We start from the raw sequence: 15,627 nt of genomic DNA on the forward strand, positions 1-15,627 counted from the left end.
CCCACCTGTTCTGCATACCGTTGGTCTTCCAGCTCTGAGCCAGCTCCAGGGCGCTGACAGCCGGCTTGCCCCTGGACGTGATGTAGTCGTCACTTGGGTCTCCGTTGAAATTCCCACAGAGTCCGCACACCTTGTTCTGAAGCCGCTGGCCCATGGTGATGCTGAGGGTGTTAAAGCGGTTGTATCGAACCTGGATGTCCTGGGGCGTGTCGATGACAATGAAGCCCTCAGATGTGGACAGACGTGTCATCAGTCCAGTTAGAAACGGTACAGATACTGGTGTACCATTGACCTGTGAAGACACAGGAGATGGAAGTCTTTACATCTCTGAGATAAGACACACAGTCATTTGTATTTCATTCATTTTCAGTGACCAGCATAACGTCAACGACATTTCTCAGCTCTCACCGAAGGTTGGAAATGGAATTTCAAATCCACTTTTAATTGTAGGTGCTGATTAGTACCTCAGTGTAGATTTACCATTTTACTGGCACTGTAAATCCCTAAAAATTGCAAGATTTTGGACAGCAGTAAGTAACACAAAACACAAATAAATATTTTTGTGGAGTCTAGTCCAATGTTTTATAGCTGGGGTCGCTGAAGGCGGATTTATTCTTGTGCGTCAGCTCTATGCAGTATCTAAGCTGTCGCCTACGCAAGTTGTGAGCATTTATACTTGTGTGGTGGCGTGTCTGTGTCACTCTGCAGTTACACCTCCAGAACACTAGTCGGTAGCGGAGGTTTCTGTGAAGTGCTGTAAAGTTTAGTCGATTCAAAACACACATTAAACACACATTAAACATGGCTTAGTAGAGACATTTTCAAACACAAGTACACAAATCAGCTTCACTATAACTCGCAGCATTCACAGACAAACACTTGTCTTTAACTGGACACATTTTCCCCACAAATTAGGCTGACCAAACGTCCTCTTTTGCCCGGACATGTCCACTTTTCACGTCCCGTCCGGGGCGTCCGGGGCGTCCGGGGTTTTTTTATAAACTGATGATAATGTCCGGTTTTCCTTGTGTGTGTTTGTGTGTGTGTGTGTGTGTTAGAGTGCGGCATGGGCAGCATATTTCTGTCCGAACCCGAACCGTGCCCGACATTATTTAATGACCAAAGCACTGAGTTTGTGTCACACAGTGGTTACAGGCTATTTAACAGGCCGGGCGTGCGCCGTGGGTGCTCAGCTGCGGAGAGGGAGACCTCCGTGTTTGAGACGGGAGCGGGAGGCGGGAGGTCCGACGCTTCTAGCGAGAGGAGAGGGAGAAATAAAACAAAATAAGATAAAATAGGAAAAACCTGTCTCCCTCTTTTATTTTATTTTCAGCGTTTAATCAAGGCGGAGGCGGGCGGCTGGAGGTCCGAGACTTCCAGCGAGGGGAGAGGTAGAAACAAACAGCCAATGTGTGTCTGTGTGTGTTATGTTCAGGTGTTGTCACGTAAATAACAGTGCCCAAGCAATAAACAGGACAGACAATAGGATTTTATTTATTTTTACACTACATTTTCACTGAAAGCTGACCGAATCCGACCCGAGCCCGAATACAATTTATAGCTACATTTTTGACCAAACCCGGCCCGACCTGTCGGGTACCATCCGGCTCGGATCGCCACACTCTAGTGTGTGTATGTGTCCCCTATTGGGGCCTATCTGAATTTCTGTCTTTGAGAGATATTATTTTGTAATATAACTGAACATTCTATCCATACATATAAATTTTAAATGATAAGGCATCTTTGAGTAAACTGCGAGTATCATTTAAGTAGGCTATGTCGTGGCCGGCCGAGTGTCCTCTTTTTTGGAAATCAAAATATGGTCACCCTACCACAAATACAACATGCTAACTTTATAAGCACAAGCATATGGCTTTTTACATTGTATAAATTAGCCTAGCAGCTAGCAGAGATTTCCTCTTCTCATATAAAACCAGGGACAACAGCAACATTTAACAAAGGTAGCGTTACAAAATTCATCTCCATGACAACTCCCAGTGTTCACTGACAAAACAACTGTCTAAACCTGTTTTCCAAACAAATACAACATGCTAACGTTATTATAATAATGTTAGCATGTATTTGTTTGTGCTATAGCACAAACCTATGGCATTTTACTTTGTATGAATTAGCTTAGCGCTAGTGGAGATTTCCTCTGCTCATATGAAGCCAGGATAGATCACACAAGACATATAACGGTATTTTGTGCGTGTGTGTGGGGGGGGTTGTCCTTACAAGTTATTGTTTGAAATTAAAGTAAATAAAAGCTTTGTTTTTCATCTTACATAAATAGCCAGAAAGTCTGCATCGCCGTGACATTTCTGGGGAGGTGCGTGTCAGGCTACGCTGTAGGTACGGCGTCAATTCAACACGGGGGTATAAATCCAGCTTGAGACTACAAACAGTAATGGACTTTTAAAATATGTAATTTGGTCAAAATTATGTTCAGAAGCCATTCTCACGAAGTTAGGAAACATCATGGAAAAATAATTTAAGTATGTTTTTTGAGTGGTTAAAGAGCGTCAGAGCCTCCAGGACCCTGAACAGAACATTAGGATTAAGAATTAAAGCCAAGGTTATCCTACAGTGTAGTACTACAAGTCTGACAACAAGATATTACACATTTTCACAAAGATATCACTGAGGGGTAGCAGGACAGAAAAGAAAGGAGAAACAGACAGCCCAAAGCAAAGATTGTGACAATCTGAGTTGGTGCTGTAATGACTGTTTTTGTGACCTGAGCTTATTGCCACTGATCCCAACACAGCTCTTAAGGCAGTTTAGAAAAATGTTGCTCATTCAGATCAAGTAGGATTAAGACTCACTGAGAGTTAAGAGCAATCAGCGAGTCATTATTTACTGTTATTTAGTGCACTTTCAGTGGAATGATACGGCCTTAAGCCCGGAGGTGCTCTACCAGGCTATTAGTGATAATTGGTAAATTGGACTGCAAGTACTCTGGCAAGAAAAAGGGAGGTTTAAATTGGATCTGTTTGTTTAGTTTCTTGAGGGAAGCTTTGATAAAGGCATCTTTGACGACAGACGGCACATTGCCAGAGGAAAGTAAGATGATAACATAAACAAAAAAAACATACACTGATCAGCCAAAACATTAAAACCCTTGGTGAGTGAAATGAGTAACACTGATTATCTTGTTACAATGTTCTGCTGGGAAACCTTGGGTCCTGGCATTTATGTGGATGCTACTTGATGCGCTCCACCCACCCCAACACCGTTGCAGACCAAGTCAAGGCATCGACCTGACCTCCAAATACCCCAGATCCCAATCTGATCGAACATTTGAGGGACATGCTGGTACCCCAGAGGTATCCCGATCCATGGTGGGTCTTCCTTGGACTGGAATTGGCTCTGACCTGTTAAGGCATGGACACAGGGCCTCTGGGTGGTGTCCTTTGGTGCCTGGTATTGGGGTGTTACCATCAGATCTTTTGAATCCTGTGGGCTGTGAGGTGGGGTAACAGTACGTCCCATATATGTTTGATCAGATCGGGATCCAGAGAATATGGAGAACAGGTTGACGCCTTAAGCAATTTGTCACGTTCCTCAGGTCATTCCTGAGCAGTTTTTGTGGCGGGACGTGGTGCATTATCCTGCTGCGGGGCCACAGCTACTGAGGAGTGCCATTGCCATGAGGGGGGGTACCTGGTCTGCACTGATGTTTAGGGGGGAGCGTGTCAGGTGGTATCCACATGAATGTCAGAGTCCACGGTTTCTCAATAGAACACTGCACTTTAACAAGATGGTCAATGTTGTTCACTTCACCTGTCAGTGGTTTTAATGTTTTGACTGATGAGTGTAAAGCGAAAAGCAGTAGTGACCCATCGTCCAACATCTGCAGACGTGAGGACGGAAACAGAGGGCTCGGCGGGGACGGAGCACCTGCTGCAGCAAGCGAACATGCCATCTGCGGTCATTTTGACCTGACCAACGAACTTCACTACAAGCTGATTGGCTGTTGAAACAGGTGATGTGCTTTAAAACCAGCCGGCTGAGTTGCAGGTGACACCATCAGCCGGCTTGAGTCGAGCTCAGATCAGCCACCACTACAGCTTTTCTTCACAACATTCTAAAACGGTTTTGTCTTGTCGCGAATGTTTGGTCTGAACTGGGCTTAAGACCTTATTATTCAAAACACTTCAGATAAACAGTATCAAGTACAGATGAGTGGTGCACTGTGGCAACTAAACGAGAGTGAAGCAGTAAAAGCGAAGAGAAAGGTTTCCAGGTACACAGTTAATAAACCATCCCCAGGTGATAAACAGGTGTTGTTACAGTAGGCTGATATACTGACAAACCAATGATGGTCCAACGCTTCCCTCACCTTGACAGTGCTGCCAGAGATGAGGATATTCTCCTCGTTGATGTAAAGGTAGACATGAGAGATGGTGGTGAGGTTTGGTGTGCTCCATTTATCAAAGTTGGCGATGAGCTGGAAGGAGAGGTCGGGCAGCTTGTGACAGTTAGTGGACAGGACGAAGGAGCAGGAGGCCGGGAGCCGTAGGGACGCCCCATCGAAGGTCCTGAACACCCCGCCGCCGGATGCTATGCATTGCTGGGAGCGCCGCGCGAAGCAGCCCCTCACTCCGTAGCGCAGGGTGCACTCCTCCTCTGCCTTACAGCGCCTAGGGTCACACTGGATCAGGTTTCGTCCAATGCACTGGCAGCGTTTGGTGCAGTCGCTGTTCCAGAACAGCTGTTTGGGCTGAAATAAAGACTTCTGTTAAAATCAGAGCTGAAACAATCAGTCGACTGACTGATTAATTGAAAAGTGTTTGTCAAAATGTGAAAAAGACAATCAGTCTAATCATAACCTCAGATTTATTCAGGCTGAATAAAGTTTCCCTGCAGGTTTGTAACACCAGCCTGATTTAGTGTTCAGTTTTGCTTCCATACATCAGTGAGTTTATTCCGTGTGGTGCTGGATGTGAGACTGACCTCATAGTACTTGCCATCAGTGTAGCAGCCACAGTTCTGAGGCAGGATGCAGCTCTTGCCATTGAGCACGTAGCCCTGGTCGCACTGGCAGCCCTCGACACAGTCCTGGCTGCAGTCCCTCTGGCCGCGGGCTGGGGCACACTGGGGCGGGCAGACCGACACACAACTGGAGTAATGGCTGTTAGGTGGACAGCTCTGGACTGGGAGGAGGCAGGTTGGCAAAGATATTAGCTAACGATCGCACCGACTCCACTGTGCATATAGGACATATTTCCAGTATACATAGGTGTTGATTTTTCAGGAGTAAATATTTGTGGAGAACGGTTGACTGGAGAGTACACTCCGGAAGCTGTTTAAAGGGATAGTTCTACATTTTGATGACGAGAACATCAATATCAGTTTGAAGCCCCATTTCCACCGAACATCTTCAGTATGGTAACTTTGGAACCAAAACTAACCCTTCAGACATGGTACCTAGAATCTAGGTCCATTTCGAGTTTTCACCACAAACAGTGCTGTTAGGGTTGTTGTCACTCACTGCTCCGTCCAGCACTCACTGTATTTCCTCATTACAGGTGACACAGCTGGAAGTCTGCACCTCGTTTAGCGTCCACAAAACAAAGTTGCATGCCGACATTTTCAGAGCAAAATAAAACAGGCTGCAGTGAGAGTCTGTCTCCATGGAATATTTAAAAATATCATGTTTGTGCATTAACGTTCCACCTTAAAAGTCGCCAGCAGTCGGCCCAGTGAATTAGGTTATTTTTTCTCAGTCTACAGCTGCCGTGAGAGGCAGCAAAACATCCTTTTATATTTTAGTTAAAGTTTACTTATGTATGTAGACTTGCCACGGTATGAACAGTGGTTACATGAGCCTCAAAACCAGCCACAACTCAGCCCTGATCAGAGTGACTGTCCTCTATTGACCAGTCAACAGACTGCAATGTTCACAGCTCCAGATCTGTGTGCTAGGTACCCCAACAGAGGGGGGACCAAAAATGGGGACGGTACGTAATGGTTCCATTGGTACCATCCACAACTTCTCACAGTGGAATCAGAAAAAAAAGCGTACCAAACTGATTTGTGGAAACAGGGCTTAATACTTGCCTGTTAAATACGGAGCTGGAGTCAGGGTGCGGTTAGCCATGCTTAGCATAAAGACTGGAATTAAATGAAAACCCTAACAACACCTCTAAAGCTCACTAATTCGTTTAACCCGCACACAACCATAAATTTAAACTAGAATAACCCGTGCAGATGTCCCCGTGCACAAGTCAAGTTTGTCATATAGTTTACATCCATATCTGTGAATACATTGGTTGCTTCACACACATCTTTCCCCCAGCAGCACAGAAGATCTATACAGTCAGCACAGTTTCAAGGTGGACACCCAAGATTAGTGTCACCGGTTAAGTGTCTGATCAAATGTGTCCACTTCTGTTCCTGAGATATGACGTTTAAAACCAGCCAAGTACGTGTTTTATGCAGAACATTATGATGTCACAGTGACCTTTGACCTTACGGATATGACATGCCATTACTTGATCATTAAATCCTTTTGGACATTGATGATAAGTTTTGTCATAATTAGCGCAAGAATTCTTGAATTATGGACAAAAACATGTTTATTGAGGTCACAGTGACCCTGACCTTTGTCCTTTAACCACCAAATTCTGATCAGTTTATTCCTTAGTCCAAGTGGTCGTTTGTGTCAAATTTGAAGAAATTCTCTTTCAGTGTTTTTGAGATATCCTATTCACAAGAATTAGATGGATGCAAGGTCACAGTGACTAAGACCTTTGACCACAAAAATCTAATCAGTTTATCTCTAAATCCAAGTCAGTATTTGTGCCAAATTTGAAACAATTCATTCCAGTTCTTGAGATATGGTGTTAATGAGACAGACAAGGTCACAGTGACCTTGATCTTTGACCTATGGCCACTAAAATCTACTCAGTTCATCGCTGAGTCCAAGGGGATGTTTATTGCCAAATATGAAGAAATTCCCTTAAAGTGTTCTTGAGATATCGTATTCATTCACAATTAGATGAATGCATGGTCATAGTGACCTTGACCTTTGACCAAAAAAATAGAATCAGTTTATTTCTGACTGCACGTGAATATTCCATCACTACATCATTCCATCCTATTAGACATTTGTGTGAATTTTCTTTTTCTGAGGGCACACTTTTTTCTGAGGTCACACTAACCTTGACCTTTGACCACCAAAATCCAATCAGTTCATTGTTGAGTCCAAGTGGCCCTGAGAGGCCTCACTCCAAATTATATAACAGATCTAATATTGCCCTGCGTTCCTTCTTGCACCCTGAGATCCTCAGATGCATCTTTTCTCCTTGTTCCTAGATTAATTCCCAAAGGTGACGGAGCCTTCGCAGTCAGAGCTCCAGGATTTTGAACGACCTGCCTGAGGAGGTCAGGGCCACAAACTCAGTCTCATCTTTTGAAACAAATATCAAAACTTCCTTTCAGTGATTTTAACTGCTTTATTATTGCCTGTTTTACTCTGCTCTGTGTATTCTGTTTTTATTGCTTTTGTCTTTTATTCGGTTTTGTAAAGCTCTTTGTAGCTGTGTTTTGAAAGGTGCTATATAAATAAAGTTTATTATTATTATCAACCCGAAAACACAACGCCTCCGGCTTCGGCTATCGCCAGCGCAGAGGCATAAAAACACAGGGGGAGTTTAGGGGGAGTTGAGTGATGGAACTATTTTCTGCAGCAGCAGCTGGCGCAGTGACTGTGCCAAATGTTTATATTCATATCTCCTCATATTGCTGTTTTAGCCAGTTCACCCAAATGAAAAAATGATATGTCCTCTCACTTTGGGTTTTATGTGCCCAGGGTTTGAGATACACTTTCCACCTTAAACCAAATACAATGGAGCTGACTGGATTTGGTTTTTGGTGCTCATTGTGCTAAAAATTGCATGAACATTTAACTGTAATTTCAACAGTAGGGTATTTTCACACTTGGTCCCGCACTGCAGTGCCACGTCAAAGTAAAAACAAAACCATGTCAATATCTATCATATATTATATATAGGCTAGGCTATAGTGTGAACAGAAAGAGGGCTGAGGCCCCATCAGAGCTGAGGTTGACCAGGAAGAGAACTGAGTCCTCTTTCAAATGACCTGACAATGTGAGCACAAAAAGAACTGAGTCCCTTTTCTGTTGGTCCACTTTTTGGTGCACTTTAAGAGGACTGAGTTTGGTTCATTTAAAAAGGACTATATGTGAAAACACCCTACGAACAGTCAACAATGGGCCCCTTTGGCGCAGGTATACATAAGGCCCCACCACCTCTCCTACATAGAAGCAAAGACACACAGACTTGGTGGTGGTTTTGCTTCCCTTCTTAGTCGTTATGCATCTTTTTGTGGTCTTTAGTCTGTTTTAGGTGTTTTCGTGTAATTTTTTATAGTTTTGTCTCTTTCTGATTGTTTTGTGTCTTTTGTAGCCGTTTGAGTTTCTCAAAGGTAAATTTGTGTCCCATTAAGATAATTTTGTGTCTCTTTGGGGTAATTTTTGTATCTTCTTGTGGCTATTTTGTGTCTTTTTGTAGCCATTTTTTATTTTTGGGTGTTTTGTGTTGCTTTGTAGTTATTTTTTTTTCTCCCTGTGGTTGTTTTGAGCCTTTTTGTAGCAGTTTGAGTAATTTTGTGTTCTACTGAGATAATGTTGGGGTTCTTTGGGGTAATTTTGGGTCTCTTTTGGTTGTTTTGTGTCACTTTGTCGACATTTAGTTTCTCCTTGTAGTCGTTTGGTATCTTTTTGTAGCCGTTTGAGTTTCTTAATGGTAATTTTGTGTCCTATAAAGATATTTTTGTCTCTTAAGGGTAATTTCAGGTCTTTTTTGTTGTTTTCTGTCGCTTTTTAGTGATTTTGATTCTTCTTGTAGTTGTTTTGTGTTTTTTTGTAGCCGTTTGAGTTTCTTTAAGGTAATTTTGTGTCCTACCGAGATAATTTTGTGTCTCTTTAGGGTAATTTGGGTATTTTTTGGTTGTTTTGTGTCACTTTGTAGTCATTTTGTTTCTCCTTGTGGTTGTTTTCTGTCTCTCGTAGTTGCTTTGTGCCACTTTGTGGTTGTTTTTGCCTGTTTTGTTATTTTGTCTCTTTACTGTTACTTTGCAACTCTTTGTGGCGTTTTCGTGTGTCCTGTAGTATTTTTCAGTGTCTTCCTCACTGGTGCATGTTAATTTGAAATGTAACAATTTGCAGGTGAAGGCCGAGGGGCTCCACTGACACTTGTAGGCCGGTTCAGTAATCCATCCATGCCTTCGACAGAAACAAAGTTCTTGTTACTGTGAATAATCAACAGACTTTGCTGTCCAGTTTTTACCGGAACTTCTTTTTACCAAAGAAATAGTCCCTATTTATGCTGCTGACAGTGTGCTCTGTGGATTTTTTACAGTAACGGACATTTTCCTAGAGAGGCATGCTGCTGTTGATATTTTAGTGACATATCTTAAAGCCTGGACAAATGAAACTAAAATGTCTGCATGAGTAGATACCACCAGAGGTAATAACATACGTTCTGTAATACAAGGGGAGACCTTTGTACCACTGCACACATCATCAATGCATATGGTGAAATTACGGTGAGCCCAGACTTGCACTCACCACACGGCGTGTCGCTCCTCCAGCCAGTAACAGGCACCCCTTGGGTCTGACAGGTGCCGGCATAGATCTGCAGCCAGTTACAGATTGTATCCTGAGCTCCCTGGTCCAAACAGGTGTCCTGCAGGCAGCTTTGATAAAAGAACGCTGGCGCCACCTTGCTGTGACAACGTGCAAACACACCTCCTCGATCCACAATTAGCCCACACAGCCTCACTGCCTCGGGCTCCACAAACACATACAGTCCATCCCCGATGTGGAAACGTATGCCATTGCTGACTTCATTAGCTCCATTGTCTGTGTCTATGTTAATGTTGGCATCGGCCACCATGAGAGGGGCGTCATTTAGCACGCTTGTCTCTCCCAGGCCGCAGCGTGGGCAGGAGTCTCCACAGCCCACCTGGCAGAAGGTGTCCCTCTCGGCCCAGGCCATGCCCCAGTCTGTGGTGGTGAGGGTGGGAGGGGATAAGGGCATGCCCTGGCAGAGGCCGCACGAGGTGTTGTAGAGGTCACGGGGCAGAGTCAACAGGAGGAGGGTGTTCCAGTCAAAGGCCACCTTTAGGCCAAAATCTGTCTCCAGAATGAGCTGCATGCCCCAGGTGAAGACGTTGACCTTCCCCGGGCCCAGCTTCAGAGGAAGGTACAGACGCTCCTTATTCACCTGGTTGAAGAGAAATTTAATAAAAGGGTCATTCCTGTTCAGCAACATTACTTTGGGAAAAAAATGGTACACATATTTCATGTTTTTTTTTACACTAAATAAAAATAGTGACATGTTTAACTTTTAGGAAAACATATTGATGATCAGTCTATTAATTTTTTATTATTTATATTCCTTTATTCCACTGAATAAAAGGTTACTCCGGTTTCCTCCCACAGTCCAAAGACATGCAGGTTAATTGGTGACTCTAAATTGTCCATAGGTGTGAATGTGAGTGTGAATGGTTGTCTGTCTCTATGTGTCAGTCCTGTGATAGTCTGGTGACCTGTCCAGGCTGTACCCTGCCTCTCGTCCAGTGTCCCCCAACAGAATAAGTGGTTACAGAAAATGAATGGATGAATGTAAAAAAAAAAAACATTAGTAAGCTTTATGCTACTTTTTTTTTTTAAGATTTTTTTTGGGGGGCATTTTTAAGCCTTTAATTGATAGGACAGACAAGTGTGAAGGGGGAGAGAGAGAGGGAGTGACATGCAGCAAGGGGGCCACAGGCTGGAGTTGAACCCGGGCTGCTGTGGCAACAGCCTCGTACATGGGGTGCCTGCTCTACCACTAAGCCACCGACGCCCCATGCTCACCCTACTTTACTCGTTTCAGTTCCCTCCCAAATAAATATGTCACTTCCTGAAAATGGTTTCAATGGAATTCTAGTCTTTTTTTGGGAGGCGAGAGACTAAAATGACTTCACAGTACACGCTGTAAATGTCGAAAATGATAGAAAATAACTTAAGTTCTTCAAAATACTTTAAGTATTTTGTAGAGGTTGATTACTTTGCACTGGGGACATGGGAAAATCCACTGTCCAAAAAAGACCTCAGTTAAGTAAAAAAAAGAAAAAAGAACATTTTAATGTGCATTACTGTGTGTTACTTTGTTAAGAAGACCTGAATCTATAATTTAAGCTATGTGTTATAAATATTTGACAAATTTTAAGAAAAAATATGTAAAATATGTCACTCCTATGGTCATGAAACTGGGCTGTCTATGCAGTAGAAACACAGATACTTTTGAAATTGGTGCGACATGACCAGTGAAAACAGTTAAAAAATCGAAGGCTGTGGCATTTGCTTTAGCTCAAGAGGTAGAGCACCTACAACTACCAGAATGCACTGCGCTGCACAGGTATGATAAACACAGCAGCTGGTGGACGACAAGATGTGACAGCACTATCTGGAAACAATATGGTGGCTTGGTGGCAACAAATGATCTTGTATAGAGTGCCCCAGGGATGTTTTTCTGTCGGCCAACACGGAAATAATGATTTTTGAAGCCCAAATGCAATCGCCAGAAGTAAAAGCTAACTTTTGGTTGTAAACAAACTACACCACGGTTGCATGACCTAATGTGACCACTATGACAAAACCATAAAGCCATGCTCAGCATGGTGACATTCTGTAGTCTCATTTTAACACTTGTAGCACAACCACCTTTTTTAAGACACTAAGACCCAATCCCAATACCCCCCTTGTCCACTACCCGCAGCCCTTGGCCCTACCCCTTGGCCCTAGACATGAAGCAACGAGGCGTAGGGGTTGAAATCTTTCCCTAGGAATTGGGACACCACTCACTACGTCACCGCGTCGGTTACGTTCACGCATACGTAACTATTTTAAACAAGAAGCTGCGAGCCATCTACATTTCCAACCGGCATCTACAACGGAGTCTCTGGTTGAGTTCATCCTACCGATCGCGTTTGCTGTATTCATCATGCTTTGTTTGATGAATGATATACGACAGGGAACTTCTGCTAACCAGCTAATATTACAAGGCAGTATAGTTATACTAGCTGGCATGTTATCCTAATGTGAAAAATCCGACAATTTTGCAGAACAGGACAGATGACAGACGCCAGATAGTGCGAGCTAGCTAGCTAGCTAACAAGCAACCTGACGATGGGGGGTGGGGGTATTGGGACAGGCCCAAAGAAGTTTCACAGTTCACAAGTGGGGTATTTACTGACGTATGTCGTAGAACAAAACGTGAAAGTCTCTAAGGCTTGTGTTAACCACAGACCTTATTTCAGGGATGGAACCAAAAACCCATTCAAAAAACGCACTGACTTCCAGACGAGGGAACCGTGAGGGGTAAAATGCTAACTCATCTCCGGGATTTAGGACTCTTTCTAAAAAATCAAGGTGAGAAATAGACAACGCAGTATCAGAATCTGGATTCATATTTGATCAGCGCTGCTTAGTTTCACCATTTGATCTCATTTTTTTTCAGCCACTGTTTACACAATACAGGACACAGTCTGGCACCCACTTCCTGTATACAAACCCTCATAATAGCTAAACAGTGCGCTAAAATACATTTCTAAAAACATTTTAGGTGAGAAATAGGCAAAACAACGACATAATCTTTGGGAGAGCGAGAGGCGTCTGCGGAGGTACAATCTGTAGTTCGAGCAACAGCTCTAGATCCAGCAAAAATATGCCAAATGATGTGAAATGTGTCATCCAGCAAATTTGAGCTGGGAGATGAGCAGGGAGATCTAATCGCTGGCAAGATGGAGAGAAGTTTACCATAGGTCATTTACACATACTAATCATATTGCTGTGATACAGAGCTGGTTGAAATTCAGCAAAGTATCCCTCTAACTGTTATTCTGGGATCAGCATCAGCTCGAACAAACACATTCCTACAGAAGCATTTTTAGGCATAGTTTCTAATCCATGTGACCTGCACGTTGTTATGTGGGGAAGTCCAGGTAATAAATAACATGAAGACGCTGAAAGGAGCTTTTATGTGTTACTCATATAATCTAATTGTATAAGAGAGAAAAGACAGAAACAGAGAGTATGAGAGAAAATGTGTGAGTGTGAGCGTTGGTTCGTGTGTGTCATTTCTGTTCCTCCTCAGATCTTTTAGTCGGTTTGTGAACCCAGTCCAAATGTCGCTCAGGGTCGGGGTTTTGTCTGAGCCAAATCCAGCCTGATAAAAGATGCCCATTGAAATTAGATCCACCTTAAGCCAATCAAAGAGGAATTCACCCTCTGCCTGGTTATTCAATCGGCTTGATTAGAAATAACATGCCCTCACAAATACAACAACTATGACCTTCAGGTTTCACACAAGAAAGTCACGTTATCCTGATCACAGGTAATAATAATCATGTCTGTTGTTTCATTCACTCTTTGTGCACTCACCGTCACAGTGTTTTTGTAGCTTCGAGACACCTCAATCTCATACTCGTAGACCTCCAGTACGAAGCCCCTCACCCAAATCGCCTGGCCTGTGTCCCTTTCCTCGTTACGAGCTGCCAGTTTAAAAGGAGGAAAAGCTCCAGTGATGGTCGCCGGGTCCCTGTTCCCTCTCCCACAGCTCGTGGTGGCCATCCTAAGCGTACAAGAGCTCTGCAGCTCAAACGGGACGCCACCAAATGGCAGAAAATGTCCATAACCTGCTACCACACACAGGGCCTCAGTGCGTGGCTGGCAGAAGTACAGGCCGTCATTCTCCTGGCAGTACTCCTCAGGGTGACAGGGTGCGAGCTGACAGTACACACTGTTGTCAGAGCCATTGCAGTAGCAGCGCTCCTGGCACTCCCAGTCTGTCCAGAAAGTCTGATTAGTGGCCAGCTGGCGCCCGTGGCTCATGCAGCCGCAATCGCTGCGTGCCACACACAGGCCGTCGCGGAGCGCAAAGCCGTCCTCGCACTGACACCCCTCCTGGCACGGCAGAGGGCACGGCTCTTCGGGTTCATCTAAGTTGGCACAGGTCAGAGGGCAGGCAGTGGTGCACTCGTCGAAATGACTGTTTGGTGGACAGGGAAGAGCTGAGACAGAAGAACAAGGTAGGAGAAGGTGAGACAGCGGCAAAGACAACAGCAAAATCCATATTACAACTATACTCCAAAACCCATTGTTTGGAGTCACTCACTGTGGGACTGAGCGGTGGCTCTGAGGAGCTTTAACACTGCCCTTTGGCAGCAGCTGTAGACAGTTTGGACTCACCACTGTAAAAATGGATTCTACTAGTGACCAAATTTGTGGCAAATAAAAAATGTCTGTGTTCTGAAACCACTCCTGCACTTTAATCCAACACTCAAGTGTTTGTCCAAATGCTCAGTATGTTTTTATGCCTCCGTGCCAGCAACAGCCATGGTCGGAGAGATTATGTTTTCAGGTTGTCCATCTGTCCCATTCCTGTGAAAGCAATATCAATTTTGTGACTTCCTTGTCACTAAGATATTTCAAACATTGGACCTGGATGTAACTAACAACTTACAATGGAGCCACTTTAGAGATTACAGTGAAATTCTTAAAACTTTGAAAGTTTGAGGGAATTTCTTAAAACTTTTAAAACTGTCCAAATTTGGCACAAATGTTCACTTGTACTGAAGTCTAAACTGATTCGATTTTTGTGGTCAAAGGTAAAGGTCACTGTGACCTTGCATCCATCTAATTCTTGTGAATATAATATCTCAAGAAGAGTGGGTGAATCTCTTCAAATTTGACACAAACATCCACATGGACTGATTATAAACTGATTAGAATTTCGTCGTAAAAGGTCAAGGGTCAAGGTCACTGTGACCTCACAAAAAATATATTTGGCTGTAGCTCAAGAATTCTTACACTGATTACTTATTATTTTACAGAATCTCACACAAATGTCTAATAGGATAAAATGATTAAGTGATTCAACTTTATGAACTCATTCAAAAGCACATGCCCCGTGCACAACACTGTCAACTTGGTGCAGGTGATGGCAGGAAACATCAGACTGATAGTAATAAGCAGATACGCTGCATAGAAGAAAGCTGAATTGCTTCTTCTTTTAATTTAGTCTTCATTTGAAACATTTCAACTGAAGACTAAATTAAAAGATTAATATCAAAAGAAGAAGCAATTCAGCCCTCTTGTGTGCGGTTTATCTGCTTATTTACTATCACTCTGATTAAATTTTTAAATTTTGCATAAAACACTTTTCTGGCCATCACTCAACGTCATATCTCAGGAACAGAAGGGGAGACATTTGGCCAGATACTGAATTGGTGACACTAATCTTGGGTGTCCACCTTGAAACTGTCCTGATTGTACAGATCTTCTGTGCTGCCGGGGGAAGATGTGTGTGAAGCATTCATGCTTTCACAGACATGGGCGTAAACTGTAAGTGTAACTTGACTTGTGCGCAGAGGCATACAACCCTGGGGCTTTTTTTTTGTCAAAAATATGACTTAATACAAAGCACAACTAGCTGTGTCAGACTTGACGTTTTCTCATGTTGGTTGCGAAGGACACATTTCAAAGCTAACTGAGCTAGCAACAAATGGAAGCAGTAAATCAAACCATATTTTGGCATAAGTACGATTTTTGGG

General features: G+C 43.4%; 1 protein-coding gene across 1 annotated transcript in view; it reads right to left on the minus strand.

The window, feature by feature from the left end:
• Nucleotides 1–15,627, minus strand: part of tecta (tectorin alpha) — a 45,680-nt gene that overhangs the window by 11,904 nt on the left and 18,149 nt on the right. Inside the window, exons 11-15 of the mRNA XM_050041023.1 lie at nt 13,457–14,085; nt 9,596–10,253; nt 4,957–5,156; nt 4,343–4,723; nt 6–292 (exon numbers count right to left, since the gene is read on the minus strand). Coding sequence (XP_049896980.1) covers nt 6–292; nt 4,343–4,723; nt 4,957–5,156; nt 9,596–10,253; nt 13,457–14,085 — 2,155 coding nt within the window. The remainder of the gene's footprint in view (nt 1–5; nt 293–4,342; nt 4,724–4,956; nt 5,157–9,595; nt 10,254–13,456; nt 14,086–15,627) is intronic.

This window comes from Epinephelus moara, chromosome 3 (assembly GCF_006386435.1).
Source record: "Epinephelus moara isolate mb chromosome 3, YSFRI_EMoa_1.0, whole genome shotgun sequence".
Lineage (NCBI taxonomy): Eukaryota > Metazoa > Chordata > Actinopteri > Perciformes > Serranidae > Epinephelus > Epinephelus moara.